This window comes from Lactuca serriola, chromosome 6 (assembly GCF_051521515.1).
Source record: "Lactuca serriola cultivar US96UC23 chromosome 6, Lser_US96UC23_V15, whole genome shotgun sequence".
NCBI lineage: Eukaryota > Viridiplantae > Streptophyta > Magnoliopsida > Asterales > Asteraceae > Lactuca > Lactuca serriola.
The window spans coordinates 181415386-181432560 of NC_136413.1; the positions used below are offsets into that span (position 1 = coordinate 181415386).

At 36.1% G+C, this 17175-nt stretch overlaps 3 protein-coding genes across 3 annotated transcripts; 2 read left to right on the top strand and 1 right to left on the bottom strand.

Moving 5' to 3' along the window:
* The first annotated feature begins 267 nt into the window (after positions 1-267).
* On the top strand, positions 268-4268 carry LOC145057499 (serine hydroxymethyltransferase 2, mitochondrial). Its single transcript, XM_079005363.1, has 15 exons — positions 268-503; positions 584-634; positions 748-834; positions 1206-1327; positions 1416-1492; positions 1702-1826; positions 1924-2016; positions 2107-2199; positions 2321-2518; positions 2696-2800; positions 2898-2963; positions 3050-3127; positions 3374-3485; positions 3584-3694; positions 3879-4268. The coding sequence occupies exons 1-15, from the start codon at positions 408-410 to the stop codon at positions 4025-4027; spliced, it is 1563 nt and encodes a 520-aa protein (XP_078861489.1). The 5' UTR covers positions 268-407; the 3' UTR covers positions 4028-4268.
* Positions 4269-6437: 2169 nt separating this feature from the next.
* Positions 6438-9024, top strand: LOC145057500 (putative pentatricopeptide repeat-containing protein At5g52630). The gene is made up of 2 exons (XM_079005364.1): positions 6438-6695; positions 6851-9024. Exons 1-2 carry the CDS (start codon positions 6603-6605, stop codon positions 8939-8941), a joined length of 2184 nt encoding a protein of 727 aa, XP_078861490.1. The 5' UTR covers positions 6438-6602; the 3' UTR covers positions 8942-9024.
* Positions 9025-9730: 706 nt separating this feature from the next.
* LOC145057502 (protein PAL OF QUIRKY-like) lies at positions 9731-11572 on the bottom strand. Its single transcript, XM_079005365.1, has one exon. The coding sequence runs from the start codon at positions 11330-11332 to the stop codon at positions 9920-9922; it is 1413 nt and encodes a 470-aa protein (XP_078861491.1). The 5' UTR covers positions 11333-11572; the 3' UTR covers positions 9731-9919.
* Positions 11573-17175: the final 5603 nt, after the last annotated feature.

Here is a 17175-nt window from a genome sequence, read left to right on the forward strand (position 1 = left end):
CTTTATTTTTACTTTCACTTGTTCTATTATTCCATAGTTACCGGTTGCACATGCTAGATATTTCTACTCCTTATGAAAACATAATGGTTGATATCTATCTCTCCTTCCCTCATTTCAATCTATCCACAATTGTCTGGTTGTTGCTGTTGTATAAAATTAAGATACTATTTAAAAAAAAAGTGCGAGTAAAAATTTATTTTAATTTGGATATATATGATCATTTTGATACTTATTAATGACGAATATGATAAAGGAGACGACAATCGCTTTCTTATTTTAGGTGAGGTTACCTCGTCATCCACCAACCCACTCACGAACTCACTATCTTCACCAAGTCCTCCAAAAGAAACCAATTGAGGGTAGATCCAATCCATTTATCCAATACCCATAATCACATCCAAGTGAAAATGGTCATGGCAATCGCACTTCGAAGGCTCTGTTCTTCACACATCAAGCGTCACTATCTCCGTCGTCCCTCCAATGGATCTTCCCTCGCTTGCATGGTCTGTTTCTCCACCCATTCTTGTAATTCATGGGGTTTTGGTTCTCTTTTCAATCTAATGTATTCATGTGTTTTGTCCAGTCTTCTTTGCCGAATCCAGCAGCTCATGATATCGAAGTATCACGTGTTAATGTCAGTACTCATCATTTACTCAATTGGATTCATTTTTGCGGTGTTACTAGATCTCGATTTTGTCATCTAGGGTTTGATATTCTTTTTGTGATATTGTGAATTTCTGTCGACAGTGGACGAAGCAATTGAATGCTCCACTTGAAGAAATTGATCCTGAAATTGCCGACATTATTGAGCTCGAAAAAGCTAGGCAATGGAAGGTAACTTTAAACTTCCATTAATCTTTTCTGTTTATTTGAGTTACAGTTGAAACGATTTCTTATTAATTCGCCTCCTTTTGACTTTGAGCGTCAAACTTTATATTTAAGAAAGAAAGCTTACCTTTTGTTTTTCAGTAATTCATCACCGATCTCTTATTGGATCTTCTGCTCAATCGATTGACAGTTAGTAATCATTAATCAAGTTGAATGTTAAGATCGAAAGTAATCTGTTTCACATCCAAAATGACATAAATTATATAGCTATTATGAGCAATAGTTTGATATGAAAACCACAATAAGCAGCATGGATAGCATAACATCCGTGTTAAATTTCTTATATGGTTGAACTTGATTACTCTGTGTCTATATAGGGATTCGAACTCATACCTTCAGAGAATTTCACCTCATTGTCAGTAATGCAAGCTGTTGGATCAGTGATGACCAACAAATACAGTGAAGGTTATCCTGGTGCTAGATACTATGGAGGAAACGAGTATGAAAGTCCACTTAAAATTCTTGATTTTTCCCTATAATTAAGTGGCATTTATATTCATTCTTGTGTTACACTTTATTTTTTAAAGGTACATTGATATGGCTGAAAGATTGTGTCAGAAGCGTGCATTAGAAGCTTTCAATTTGGATCCTTCAAAATGGGGAGGTAATACATTGAATCCCAAGCGATTGACTTTTTTGACCATTTACATTTCAATAAAATTTGTCCAAAATTACTCAATCTTGCGAACTAAAAATGTTTCTGGCATCTTTACAAAGCCTGTAGTTAGGTTTTAGGGGTTTAGGGATGAATCAGAATAAGATCATTAGATAATTTTACATTTTGTGCTTAAAACGCTTCCATCTTTTTTGCAGTTAATGTGCAATCATTATCCGGATCACCTGCTAACTTTCAAGTTTATACTGCACTTTTGAAACCTCATGAGAGAATCATGGCCCTAGATCTCCCTCATGGTGGACATCTTTCACATGGTTATCAGGTGAAATGAAAAGTTCATAAATAAAATGAGCTAAATTTGGTCACATATTGTATGAGATATATTTAAAAAGCATCTCATTTTGATTTTTTTTATGTAGACTGACACAAAGAAGATTTCAGCTGTCTCAATATTTTTTGAGACAATGCCATACAGATTGGATGAAAGCACAGGTTATATTGATTATGATCAAGTAAGTTAATAAGAGTTAGTATGATATTTTGTATTCCTGTGAAGATTATTTTTTTTTTTCCTTATGAAAAAAGTTTATTGTATGTTGTAGATGGAGAAAAGTGCTGTGCTTTTTAGGCCAAAATTAATCGTAGCTGGTGCAAGTGCCTATGCTCGAGTTTATGACTATGCCCGTATGCGAAAGGTAAATCTTTTCATGTAAAATGACTAATTTACCCTTAAAGATATCATATTTCCGTTTAGGCCCTCACAAGAACATAACAAAATAAAATAATATTTCAAATCCCTCTTTTTTATTTTGACAGGTTTGTGACAAACAAAAAGCTATTTTATTAGCTGACATGGCACATATCAGTGGATTGGTTGCTGCTGGTGTCTTGCCATCACCTTTTGAATATGCAGATATTGTGACAACCACAACACACAAGTCACTACGTGGGCCCCGTGGAGCAATGATCTTTTTCAGGAAGGGACTAAAAGAGATAAATAAAAAAGGCCAAGAAGTAAGTTTATTATAGCAATGTTAATCCAAATACAAAACAATTTTCATTGCTATAATTGGATAGATTTTTCAGAGTATAATGTTTTATAAGAAAAAAAATTAAAAAATACAATGCCTTAATAAGAAAAGTAATGAAAGTAGGTTGTTATTTAGCTTTTACATATGTGTCGATGTGTAGGTGATGTATGAGTTTGAAGATAAAATCAATCAAGCAGTGTTTCCAGGACTTCAAGGGGGTCCACACAATCATACAATTACTGGTTTAGCTGTTGCATTAAAACAGGTTTATTTTTATTCATTAATAATTGAACATTACTTGTCTCTTCTATTAACCCAATTGAATTTACTCTCATTTACTATATTTGTTGTTTAATTTATAGGCTACAACTCCAGAGTACAAAGCATATCAAGAACAAGTTCTTGCCAATTGCAAGAAATTTTCACAGGTTTTACTAAATACATTAACTTTTTCTTTCATTCCAATTTCCATCTAATTTATATTTTATAATAAGAAATTAAAATGTGATTGCAGAGTTTGATAGAGAAGGGATATGATCTTGTATCCGGTGGAACCGATAATCATTTGGTCTTGGTAAATTTAAGAAACAAGGTAGTTTCACCTTAAAATTAAATTAAAAATTGCATTATTTCTACAAAAAAAGGTTATCATTCCAACAACACCTGACATGGCCCACACTGTCCTTGCCCCATAAAAACATCCTGTTAGATGTTAATCAGGTACACAGTGTGGCCCACTACCCAATCCACATAGCAACTGATGCTTAGTGTGATATTATCTATTTGCCCATATTTGTCATTCTTCATGGGCAATTTAGTAATTTCTTTGTGGATACAGGGTATTGACGGGTCAAGAGTTGAAAAGGTTATGGAGTTGGTGCATATTGCCGCCAACAAAAACACTGTTCCCGGTGACGTGTCAGCCATGGTACCTGGCGGCATTCGTATGGGTAAATAAATTTCACCATCTTCAAATCATGCTTTTATATCGTTAGATATTTACAAATTTTGAATCTTTTATTGAATTAGAAGAAATATTTTTGTTCAGGAACTCCTGCTCTAACATCTAGAGGATTTCTTGAGGATGATTTTGTTAAAGTTGCCGAGTTATTTGATGCTTCTGTCAAATTGGCCTTGAAAATTAAGGCTGCTTCCACAGGTTTGACTTTTAGCCTAGGCCCCATAACATATCAGTGACAATGACAGAACATGACAGTTTTATATTGCATTTGACATTCAGACAGAGATCTCTCGTCTGTGCAAAAGACGTAAACGCCTTTATTTTTTTTTTTAATTTATATTAAGTGAACAAAAAGATTCTGAAAATATGAAATTGATACCAGGAACAAAGTTGAAGGACTTTGTTGCAACTATGAACGGGGATGAGAAATTTCAAACAGAAATTATAAAGATTCGGGGGGAGGTCGAGGAGTATGCTAAACAATTCCCAACAATTGGTTTTGAGAAGGAAACAATGAAGTACAAAAATTAACAAATCCAAACATAGTAAAAACCATCGGTTGGATTCTGGTTTTGGAGTATTTAAGGTTGTTTGTCAAACCTGTTTGTGGTTTAAAGTTGTGCACATGGAACCTCGGGAGATGCTAAGATTCGTTTTGGAGGTTTGGCCGTAATCGAAGTTCATGTTTTTGTTGTTCGTCAGTTTGTGTAAAATGGATGGTGGTTCGGTTCTTTATTTTTATAAGAAATAGATTTTGTTTGTTATGAGTTTATTACAAGTTGTTATTGTTATTATCGATAATCACACGTATAGTAATAATAAATGCACACTATAGAAAAATTGAAATTTATTAAACTATTGTAGTTCTTGCTAGGATTATTATTATATTTTGTTATTTGTTAACTTTGTGTTGTTTATAATCTAGCAAATGTACTAGGATTTTTTTGGTAACATACATTTTTATAGGAAAAATACATGGTTTTTGAATATACATTTTTATCTGATTCAAATATTGTTGAGGGAAATTCTGAATTCACCTAGAGATATGTTTGGTAAAAGTAGTTGTTAGCTGGAAGCGGGTAGCTGGTAGTGGGAAGCTGTAGCTTTTATTTGTTATATGAATGTTTGGCAAAAGTAGCTCGAAGCTTTTGAAATATATAAAATTACATAAAATGACAATTGATTAAAAATATATAAAGGGTAATTATGGATATTGATTTCAAAACCTCAGTAGAGTTTTGTTAAACGCTGCATGAAGTAGCTTTTAGATTTACATAGCTTTGTTTAAACTAAAAGCTAAACGCTCGTACTGCCAAACGAAGCTTTTTGTTTAAAGTAGAACGTTTTGTCAAAAGCTAAAAGCTAAAAGCTCCTAAATGTTTCCAAAAACTTTGTGCCAAACACGTCTTAGGTATAGTGATAATGAAACTTGGATTTAGGGCGTTATCTTTAATTATACAATTTGCACCTTGTTATTTTTCATAAATATTTCCATTTTTTGTGAACATCTGAATATTTTGGCCAAATGTTTTTATATAAAAATATTGAGGTTAAGGATCTGGTAATATATGTTTTTTTTGTGTAAATTGTACTTATATGTATATTATATTAAATATATTTTTTTGTATCATTTATAACATTTTTATTGTCCATTTTTTTTTATCTCTTATAGAGCTTTATTTCCTAAAACCAAAATGGTTTTCATGAAATTAAGCAGGAACATTGGTTCACATTTACTCAATTTGTTTCTTGTTTGTTGAGCATTTTCTTGTGTACCTTTTTGTGTATTATCATTTTCACCGACATCAATATCATCATGGAACAATTTCTTGTTGCATGATGACGCTCCTCCCCTAGACATTGTCCCTCAAAGCCTCATTAATTCATGGCTGGCAATTGGCCGTATATCATCCCTCAACACTATGGTATATTGTCCTACTTGGTCCCTCTCCTCAACCACCATCTCATTGTCATCCTCTACTTCATGTGTCCCTTGAAGAGGCACTCACTCTCATCTAAGTCTCTAATGATCACATGATGAGAGTTATTAGGAGACATGAAATAGGTTAGTATGAAGATCCTCTGATGCTCTGTATACACTTTTATAAGCTTATTTGGAGCAACATAATTAGATAGGATACACACATCATCATCACTACCTAGTTCTCGCAAGTGGGATACTTGATAACCTAGTTCTTCCATTATATTGTCCATTTCATGGACAAAAAATTCATCGATGTCCAATATGTCAATGATGCGAATTCATCCTTCTTGTACCTTCTTTAAGGGAATCAAGTGAGCTTACCTTCGTGATGATGTTCCATGGAGAACATTGTGGATGATCCTCTATAAAAAAAATAAAAAGAAAATGGTTTCAAAAGCTTGTCATATATGTTACTTTCTAACCCTAGAAATCATGAATATAAACAAACAACAACAGAGGCATTACCATATATGTTCTCAACCTCAATGTATGGATTTAGAGGTCTTAAATTCCACACTGTCACGACCATTATCCTTCCAAAAAGTTTGTTGGAAAGCTTCAATTCCAACTAGTTCGAAAAGTAGAAAACAGAAACTAGGGTTAAAAAATGAAAAAGATGAGGATGAAATTTTGAGTCCCAACTTGGGTGATAAATCCTAAGAGGTATGAGAGTGATGGTTTCCTAATAATGCTAATAGAGTAGAAGAGATATAAGATGTCATAAATATCCTCACATAAGTGACACATGTTTTAACTAACAACTGAAATTAAAAAGAAATTAATACAAAGACTCGTACAAATATTATATATAAATTTTAGATGACAGACCCTAAATTTTGACAAACAAATGGAACAAATTTAAAGTTTTCTCTGATTTTTTTTAATTATCTAGTTGGTCGGTGGACCCCATGCAAAATAATGAGGATTGGGCATTTGGACTCGCTCATTCCCCTCTCCTTCTATCCCTCCCCTGTTTCCCGTAATCCATTTTCATCCAAACACACATAGATGAAGATAACGTGAAATTCGCACATCCAATTCAACATAACTCTGAATGTAAAAAAGATCGCACAAATAAAACCATGAGAATTCCTTCATAGATAAGTAGAATCTTTAGCTTTCATGGCATCTCTACCTTCAGTAGTAATCGGCAACACGATCAAACTCGAATCAGAGTTCAAGAGACGCACCGCCAACTTCCCTTCGATTGAAAAGGTAAAGCTTTCTTATAATTCATTTATCACAGTTGTGGTTAATTTACATTTATAACAGTAGGTTAGTTCGTTAGCAGGACGATGAAAGTACAGTGGTTTGATTTTCGAATTGCATCAAACCATGTTTGCTAAGTTCATTATCTTTCTTGTTAGCAGAGGAATTTTAGCTCAAGCTATCCGGATAAAGCTTTTGACGCATTAACTTTGGACTTCAGAGAAGTCGAATCTTCAACTTACGTTCCACTTCTACAACAATGCGTCGAAAAGAACTCACTTCAAGAAACCCAGATGATTCATGCTCACATTATCAAATCCGGTACACAAGAAGATTTATTCGTGATGACATCGCTAGTGAACGTTTATGGAAAATGCGGTGCCATGGAAGCCGCACACAAGGTGTTCGATAAATTGTCTAAAAGAAACGTTGTAACTTGGACTTCTTTAATGTCAGGCTACGTTCACAACTCCCAACCCGAAACAGCCATCCGAGTGTTTTCACAGATGTTGGAAACCGGATCTTATCCCACAAATTATACACTCGGAGTTATCTTAAACGCTTGTTCTGCGTTATTAGATCTTAAATTGGGAAAACAAGTTCATGGGTATGTCATTAAATACGGCCTGGAAGATGAAACAAGCATCGGGAATACACTCTGTAACTTTTACTCCAAATGCATCGGAAACCTGGATTCCGCCATGACAGCATTTTGGAGGATCCGGGAACGGAATGTGATCTCATGGACAACAATCGTTTCCGCTTGTGGCGACAATCGGAATCCTGATTCCGGTTTGTATCTATTCACTCGAATGCTTGAAGATGGAATTGAACCAAATGAGTTCATTTTAACAAGCGTCTTAAGCTTGTGTTCTACAATCCAAGCTAAAGATTTCGGTTTGCAAATCCATTCATTATCCATCAAGATCGGATATGAATCCAACACTCCTGTTACCAATTCCATCATGTATTTATACTTAAAAGCCGGATCATTTACCGAAGCCAAGAAGCTATTTGAAGGATTGGAAACCGTAAGCTTAGTAACATGGAACGCGATGATTGCGGGCCACGCCCAGATGATGGAAGTTTCCGAAAATACCCTTCTGGCAACCCGAAACGGGTTTGAAGCACTTGACACCTTCTTGAAACTACAAAAATCTGGATTAAAACCCGATCTTTTCACCTTTTCTAGCATCTTAACAGTTTGCAGCAATCTTTTAGCTCTAGAACAAGGTCAACAAGTCCATTGTCAAGCCATAAAAACTGGGTTTTTATCCGATGTGGTTGTGGGGACAGCTTTAGTCAACATGTATAACAAATGTGGGACAATTGAAGGTGCATGTAAAGCGTTTGTTGAAATGCCTACAAGAACTTTGATTTCATGGACTTCAATGATCACTGCATTTGCTCAACATGGTCTTTCACGACACGCGTTGGATCTTTTTAGCGACATGCGAATCTCAGGCGACAGACCGAATAAAGTTACATTTGTTGGTGTTCTTGCAGCATGTAGTCATGCGGGAATGGTTGACCAGGGTTTGACTTTTTTTGAAATGATGAAACACGAATACAAAATTGACCCGATTATGGATCATTACGGGTGCATAATCGATATGTATGTGAGATTAGGGAAGTTAGATGAAGCTTTTGAGTTTGTTAACAAGATGGAATTTGAACCAAATGAGTTCATTTGGTCATTACTTGTTGCTGGTTGTAGAAGTCATGGGAATCTTGAAATGGGTTTTTATGCTGCTGAAAAGTTGCTTGATTTAAACCCTAAAGATCCCGAGTTGTATGTTATGCTTTTGAACATGTACGTTTCAGCGGGAAGATGGAAAGATGTATCGAGGTTAAGGAAGTTGATGAAAGATGAAAAAGTTATGAAATTGAAAGATTGGAGTTGGGTTAGCATTAAAGATAAGGTTTTTTCGTTTAGATGTGACGATAAATGTGAAGAGGTTCAAGATTTGTTGAAGGATTTGGTTGAGAAATCGAGAAATCTTGGATATGAATGGAAGGAAAATGAAGAGCATCATAGTGAAAAGTTTGCTGTGGTGTTTGGTTTGTTGAAGATGGAAAAAAGAGCAGTGATACGTGTGGTTAAGAGTACGAGTATGTGTAGAGAGTGTCATAATTTTGTTAAGATTGTTTCCATGTTGACTGAGAGGGAAATTGTAGTGAGAGATAGTAAAAGACTTCATAGATTTGTTAAGGGGAAGTGTTCATGTGGGGATTTTGGTAGTCTTTTGTGATTTGGGATTGTGGTGTACGGAATATAGAATGTTCACGATTTGTATGTTTGTTTAGTTCAATTTTAAGACACAAAATTAAGACATACCCACTAAAATCACCATATTTGTATGGCCATTATTTCATCTGGCTATCATACAACAACCAAAAACTTCGCTTTACCAATCCAATCAAGTGACTTCACTAAATTTTGTCATATTTTGTGATGAAGTTGCTATATGTCTAATCTGCTGATAAACTATCTATAAAACTGTATAAATTAGCTAAATGACATCATTCATGAATTTTTTGTAACAGTTGATTCTTTACTAGGTGGTGGATAAGTCTGTTTTCATTGTCTATTACGTGTTTCCACTGCATGTTTGTGTTTCAGACGCTTGTTTAGTTAGTTAATGTAACAGTTTATTTTCTTATATATTTATGATATAACTTTAACAAAGGTACAAACTATCATAATAAAGAAATTTCAAAGTAATCATAATAATAACCATTTTCTATCTTAATTTATACAACAAAACGCTATAAAATTTAATGTCTCAATCTTGCAGAAAAAGATGGAATAACGTTGGAACTACTCATACACATGTCTGTACAAAAGACAGCCTTAAAGCTCAAAAAAGGGGTCCAGGAAGAACTAGAAAAGCTCAAAAGGAAAATTACTGGACATGTCTTGCTTCTAAAAAGAACATCAATTTTCATATTAGAGTTGAATCTACAAACAAAGGACAACATTTATACAGTGGTTGTGCCTTTCTAAAAAGATGCATGCAATTAATTCATCGGGCAAAGAGTAAACTCTCAAAGTTAAATAGATAAAAAAAAAAAAAAGTATATACAACAAAGAAAGTGCAAAACAAAGAACATATAGGCACACCCAACAGGCACATACACCTATTATATATTAGTTATTAACCGTGAATCCATGATCATGATAAGATCAAGTAAATTAAAAACAAGGAATGAATCAGGTACTTCGGGTTCTAGGGAGCCTTATTAGGGTTCACAACCATCTTACCCTCTTGATTAACGGCCAAACCAGGGCCGGCAACCACCGGTTGGTAAGAGGTGGGCATTCCTCCCTGCGATGTTGTATAATAAACCTGCCGGCCGGTGGCGTCAATACCTACCTGACCATACCCCATCTCAGCCTGTGGTCTCACCATTCCGATTGCTTCTTGATATGTTCCGATCTTTTGTTGTTGAACTGGAGTTTGTGTCATTGTGCTGTACATCGGCTGTTCCCGGTAGAATTCAGGTTGATTAACCATCCTCTGCATCCCATAGTACGCCTGACCTTGATTCACCTGAACTGTTGCCGGTCGGAGTGTCTGACCCGCAGGCGCCGCCGGTGCCGGGGATGGAGCTTGAGACGAATAAACACCATTCGACGATGGAATTAGGTAAACTGGAGAGTCGGTTCCCGCCACCGACATAGTGTAACCACCTGTTGTCATATGTCGTTGTTCTTGCCAGTACCGCGGTTGACCTGTCGCCGGTGCCGGTTGAATTTTCTGAGTGTAATAGTCTCCGTAATAAGCCCTGGGGTCGATATTCATAGCTTGTTCGTGACTAGCGGCAATCTGCATCCTTTGAGATTCCTGAATCTGTCTCTGGATTTCTACCGTCGGTGACACAACCGGATCGGAGATCACGAGACGGTTGCTATTACTATCCTCGGAACCGCACTCCGATTCCGGACGAGCGCCTTCTGAAACGTTCGCCTGTGGCACGACAACGGCCGCGACATCCTGCACCTTTGACGGAGCCTGTACCGGCGCATTCCCTTTATCGAATCCAAACAGAAAATCAGGATTTTCCGACGCCGGAGATGAAGCCTGCGCAGACGAGATCTGCACGGCGTTCAACGCATCGACAAACCACTGCTGCTCCGTCTTACTTTCGCCGCCGCTACCGTAACTCGACGGAGATAAAGGAAATAAAAACAACCGAAGCCTCACCGGCTTAACAGAAGATCGGAATATCCTATCGTATTCGGTCATCATATGTTCCAAATCCTCATCGTTCGTAACCGAGATCAACGCATCAAGATCTTCCCCGGGCAATTGGTACTTAAAACAGATATCGGTTGAATCGGAAAGCGAACCAAGTTTTTGTAAAATCAAAGCGTACCTAATGTTACGATCCACGGTGAGGATTTTGGTATCTCCGCCGATATAAGTGAGTTGATTATCATGTGGCCGTGGCAGTATCTTACCTCCATAACTGCACATAAGCTTGACCTTGTAATTGGAAGCATTATTGTTAGGGTTAGGGTTAGGGTTGTTGTTGGCGAGCTGTTCGTCGTATGAGGCGGTTTCGCAATCGACTTCCCGGGAGCGAGGAGTGGAGGTGTTGGAGTCTGGATATGAAGAATATGAGTAATTATTCTCCATTTTTTGTATGATCTTGACGGAATCTTAATGGCGGAGGGTGGTGGTGGTCGCCTCCTAACGGTTATACGGAGAGAAATTAACGTAATTGGCTGCCATTGGAGGTGGAGGTGGTGGAGATCAGGAGGAGGATAGGATCAAGCCAAGGCGATAGGTGTATCTTTTTTCATAGTGCATAATTATAATTTATAATTATAGCTTTTATTGTGGAACCCACCTGCGGAAGTTCAGGGACTGAAAGTGTAACTTTTTCAATCTGTGGGCTTTTGCTATTTGATTACTTTAGCTGTTTAGGATAGGGATCTTTATAAGGATCGGCGTGTTGCATGTTCGGTGAGTAGCTTTTGAAAGATTTTGTTGGCTCTCACTTTTTTAGTTTTTAGAATTAGGACTGCTTGGCAGGATTTGAACTTTTAAGCTTTGAATTTTTAAGAGGTCTGAATTTCTAAAATGATCTGAATTTTAAAGATCTGAATTTTTAATATGCTGTTTGGTTGGAACTTCTGAATTGCTATGCTGAATTACAAAAATGATCATTTTATATTTTCTATTATTTTTTGTTGAATTCAATGTTTATGTTTACAAAAATGACCATTTTTTCTTATATTTAACATCATACAAAATTCAAATTAAACACAAATCCAAAATACAATATAAATTCTTTCAAATCCATGAAAACATACAAATATCTTGGTGTGATCAACAAATCTATTAGAAAAAAAATGATCAGCAAAAACAACAACAACAAATGTTCAAGCTAAACAAATACATCCATACTTTTTCTCCAGCATCACAACAAATGTCCCAGCAGAATGTTGGACAAAAATACCCCTCTATTGTTTTTCTTGATCTCTCTTTCCCCTGTTCTTCTTTCAATTGATCAATAATTTCCAACCCCTAAATCGACCTATAATAGCAAATCAAGACTAGAGGGGCAACATGGGGGACAACTTTGTTGTTAAAATCACTACAAAAAACAAACATGATCCAACACATCAAATGCACAACTGATAGCATAACAATTTCAGTTTTTTATGTTCAAGTTTGAGGGAAAAGAAGGAAGAAATAGAAGAAGAAACAGTGTGCTATCAATTTCAGTTTTTTATGTTCAAGTATGAGGGCAAAGAAGGAAGAAATAGAAGAAGAAACAGTGAATTCGAGGGAAATAATGAAGAAACAGAAGAAGAAACTGAAGAATACCTTTTTGTTGGTTGCTGCGGTTGGCAGAAGAACGACACGTAGATGGAGGCGGCGGAGGAAGGCGACGTTGCTGTAGCGTCGTCGGGGATTAGGGTGGGCGGCGTCTGGCATCGTCCGATGATGAGGAGAAATACGCGAAGCAAGCAGACGCAAGGGAAGAAAAGAAGAGGGGTCGATTGTTTAGGGCAAAAAAGGAATCCTTAAACGCGCGTCTTTTTTTTTTTTTTCAGACTTGGTTTACTCTCTGAAAAAATAAGAGGTATTATTAATTTTAAGAAGCGAAAAATAATACACAAACAAACGGTCTGAATCTGAAAGTTTAAGACATTACCTCTTAATCAGTGTTCTAAAAGGCGCGCCATGGCGTGAGGCGCGACGTCGCCGTTACGAAAAGCTTCATAACGTTGCTGTTAGGCGTGGCGCGTGGCAAGGCGTGATATGGCGTGTCATGGCGCGTTATGGCGTGTTATGACGCGTGTTTTTTCGTTTGAGACACGTTTTTTTGCTCTTTTTTATACCTTTTCTAATCGGAGATACAAGTATTGTGTTTTTTATTAACTTTTTATTATTAGTTGTTGACATAACACTTCTAAAAACTAGGTATATTTGATATAAATTTATATTTATGCGGTAATATAATTATAAATTAATACAAAAGCGCCGCCTTACATCACGCCTTGAAAAACGCTATGGCTCGCCATAACTCGTTAAGCTTGAGGCTTGGCCTTGCCGCCACGCCACGTCTCACGCCTTTTAGAACCTTGCTCTTAATTATGAAATTAAGAGATAAACAAACAGCCCCTTAGTTCTATAAAATAGAAAAGTTTGGTTCCAAAAAATAAATTACTTTAGTTTATTTTAGATTTTAGCTTTTTTGATTTTTATCTAAATTTATATATTTAATAACAAACAATTATTTCTATCAAATGTTTTCTTACAAAAAAAAAATTATAGCTTCTAACTATAGATTAATTTTACAAAACATATTCAAAAGGGAAATCTACATAAAAATCTTTATATTTTAGCTTTGTTAACAAAATATCACATTTGTTTTATTATTTTTATTATTTTTTAATTTAACCATTGAAACCGATGAGCATTTGTAAAAGAATCCCTATACATGGCTAATGTTTGTTTTTAGGGTTAAAATGCAAAAGAAAAAAAATTATGGACGACTTTTTCATTAATAAAGTTAAAGTTTACGTATTTTTCAGGAGATTTTCTCTCTCTCTCTCTCTTTCTCGCTCTCACTCTCTCTCTCTCTCTCTCTCTCTCTCTCTATATATATATATATATATATATATATATATATGCTTAGGTTATTTTGTTTTTACTAACTATTATGTGCCAGAATGCACAGATCTAGACCAATGGATGAAGTTAATCAATGAACATAATTGTGGGTGTTGTTGGATTAGTGTCTAAGGCTGTAACCATATTTGGTAATTACTTGACCCAGTTGTGCATGGTCCTTTTGGGTTGCCTTCACCATAGCAACTTGACAGGATGATTTGTTAAGAGAGAAGAGATATTATTGTTTATATATTATGAGAATAATATATTAAAGGAAAAATATTGTTATTTGATTAATATAAGTCATATATTAATTAAGAATTAATTTGGTGACATAAGAGGTTAATTGAATAAAGGGGCATAAACTGTCAAATGTGTGATAGTTCTGTTTTGGGCTATGTATCCTTATGGATAAGAGGGTGGACGAAATTTAGGGTTTAGGAACCTTGAATTCGTCCAAGCCTAGTATCTAGGAGGATCTTGGATTGCTTAGGGCCTAAGTTATTCAATTAGGGTTAAAGGTGAAACCCTAGTAGCTTATAGTATAAATAGGACCCTAGGGTGAGGGAAATCGGCACTCATGCAAGGCAAGAAACTCTAGGGCCGATTTCTCACCCTCCTCCCTCTCTCTCAAATCATCTTCTTGCTAGTTGGTTTTTGTAAGCCATTAGAGGAGTGACAATTGTGACTCTAAGCTCCAAGAAGAAGAAGTATCAAGCAAGTAATCCAAGGTATTGTTCTAGATCCGATTTCATATGATTAGAATCACTTGTTTACATTAGATCTAGTATTGTAAGTCTTGGATTCAATGCATGTTCAATTAGAGAAACCTAGATCCAAGCAATTAGGGGTTGCATGTGCACATAGGAAAGTTCTTGTTGCTCAAACCCAACAATGGTATCAGAGCTTTGATTGATTTCTATTGAATTGATGCATTGATTGATTGCTTGTTACTTGAAAAATTCGATTTTTGGTCCTCTGCCTAATGAACTCGGCGAGTTCCACTGTGGACTTGGCGAGTAGCTCCAACTCGGCGAGTCCATAGTGGGAACTCGGCGAGTTCGAGCGTCAGAAAAAGGGAGTTTCGGGATTTCTTGCTGTTTTACTTGAGGAAACTTGCCTTAACTGTTTTGGGTCATTAAAATCCGATTTTAACCATATATATGAGTATATTCTTGACCAAACAAAAGATAATTACCAATTAGTTGAATAATAATTTCCTTATGTGATAATAATTGATTATTTGAATTGAATTGGTGAATTGTTTTGCAAGTAATATTGAATAAGATCAAATTGAGATAATCTAATTGTTGATTTACATTATTTGCTATTTGATCCTTATGTTTTGAAAAGTTTAAAACTTGTCCTCAAGTTTTGAAATTTAGATTTGTGATTAAAAGTTTAAATAATTTAAATTTCAAACCCTAGAATTTTACAAGTTTAAAATTCAACCTATACTAATATATTATTACAAGATTAATATATATATATATATATATATATATATATATATATATATATATATATATATATGATTAAAGATGCTAGTCTTACTGTTAGTAGACCTCATTCACGAAGCCAGTCTATAAGGTGGGTATAAGGTTGCTGCCTATAAAATGACGCTTAATGGGTGTACACTCACACCCACCGCTTGCTTGACTGGTGGAGGGTCGTTAGCCGAACGGGTAGGATAGGGCAAAACTCTTCTCATTAATAAGTATAATGAAACTATAAAGTAACTAAACTATTTTATAAAATTCCCAATCTTAGTTACTTTAGGAAAAGTGAATTGATGCAATCCCATGAAATTACACTTTGCACCCTTGTTTAGATATTAGTGGAGCGTGTGTGGTTAACTGGCACACTAATTGGTTATAAGCAAAGGTGGCAAAGGGTGATTCATTGTTTGTCATAGTTTGATGGAGCGTGTGTGGTTTACCAGCACATCGAATAGGTGATTGTAACAATGAAGGCACCATGTAGATTTGCATGGTTATTCACACCCGCTTTGTGATCCTCGGTATCCCAGTCACAAACTAGAGGGGCATATCGAGATTTAAACATGCCATTGAAAAGTTCAATGAATCTTAAAATCTAGGAATTCTCAATACATTTAAAACTTAAAGATTATGTTTTTCGTGGTGAAGAATTAGTGAATCGTCATTCACTTACCTCCAAAATTATTTGCATGTTGGATTACGATATCCCTTTTCTAATATGTAAATAATGTTGTTGGGTCCTAGCCCTAAATTTCCATTTTGGGTGTTAATTAGGGACTTAACTCTAATTAACTTTGTTCCTTTCTATTTGTATATGTCTAACGCAAACAACGCTGCTGCGAGCTCATTCACGCTAATGAGCCTTTGTCAAAAAGTGACTTTCGATGGATCGAAATTTAGCGAATGGATAATATACATTCGCACGATCGCTCGTTACGAGGACAAGGAGTATGTTCTTGATGAGAAGCTCGAAAAGATCAATCCAGAAACTGCTACTCCCGAAGAAATGGCTGTGTTTGAGACACATGAGCGTGATGCAACGAAAGTCCATTGCATCATGACAGCCACTATGAACTCCGAATTCCAAAAGTCCTATGAGGACATGTATCCTTATGAGATGCATATAGACTTGATGGAGCGATACCACCAAAGCACGAGGCAAGAACGCTATGAGATCATAACACATATGATAACTACTAAAATGGGAAGTGGAGAATCTCTTACCGTGCACTTGCAAAAGATGCATAGGTATGTCAATCGTCTTCGCAAGTTGAATGTCAACTTTGGGGAAGATTTGGCTATCGACATTGTTCTTCACTCCTTGCCCTCATGCTACAATCAATTTAGGATGACCTACCACATGAACAAGGAAGAGGTCACCCTAAGCAAACTCTAAGGTCTCTTAAGGACTGCTGAGAGCAACCTTAAGGACAAGTCTGTTGCACCATCTTCCAATCCGTCTGCTGCTCCTGTTTTGGCTATTGGGCGGGGAAGGGGCAAGAAAAGGAAGGCTTCTTCAAAGAACCACCGCAAGGGAAAGTCCCAAGATGGTTCCTCTTCTAGTGGGACCTAAGTTGATCCTGCTAAGCCCAAACCTAACCCAAAAGAGGCAGAGTGTCATCATTGCCACAAAATAGGGCATTGGAAGAGAAGCTGTCCGGAATATCTGCAAGCCATCAAGGATGGAAAGATAAAGCCATCTTTTGCAGGTATATACACAATTAAATCTAATGATTCATCCCATGCTATTTCTTGGGTTCTTGATACAGGGTGTGGTTACCACATTTGTTTTGATTTGTAGGGAATAGGAAGAAATAGGGATGTGGAGCTTAGAAGAATAAATCTAATCATGGG

Coding starts and splice junctions, on each gene's coding strand:
- LOC145057499 (XM_079005363.1), top strand. CDS start 408: ATGGTCATGGCAATCGCACTTCGAAGGCTCTGTTCTTCACACATCAAG. Junction 1,493..1,701: donor GGATCCTTCAAAATGGGGAG/GTAATACATTGA, acceptor TCTTTTTTGCAG/TTAATGTGCAATCATTATCC. Junction 2,017..2,106: donor GTTATATTGATTATGATCAA/GTAAGTTAATAA, acceptor TGTATGTTGTAG/ATGGAGAAAAGTGCTGTGCT.
- LOC145057500 (XM_079005364.1), top strand. CDS start 6,603: ATGGCATCTCTACCTTCAGTAGTAATCGGCAACACGATCAAACTCGAA. Junction 6,696..6,850: donor ACTTCCCTTCGATTGAAAAG/GTAAAGCTTTCT, acceptor TCTTGTTAGCAG/AGGAATTTTAGCTCAAGCTA.
- LOC145057502 (XM_079005365.1), bottom strand. CDS start 11,332: ATGGAGAATAATTACTCATATTCTTCATATCCAGACTCCAACACCTCC.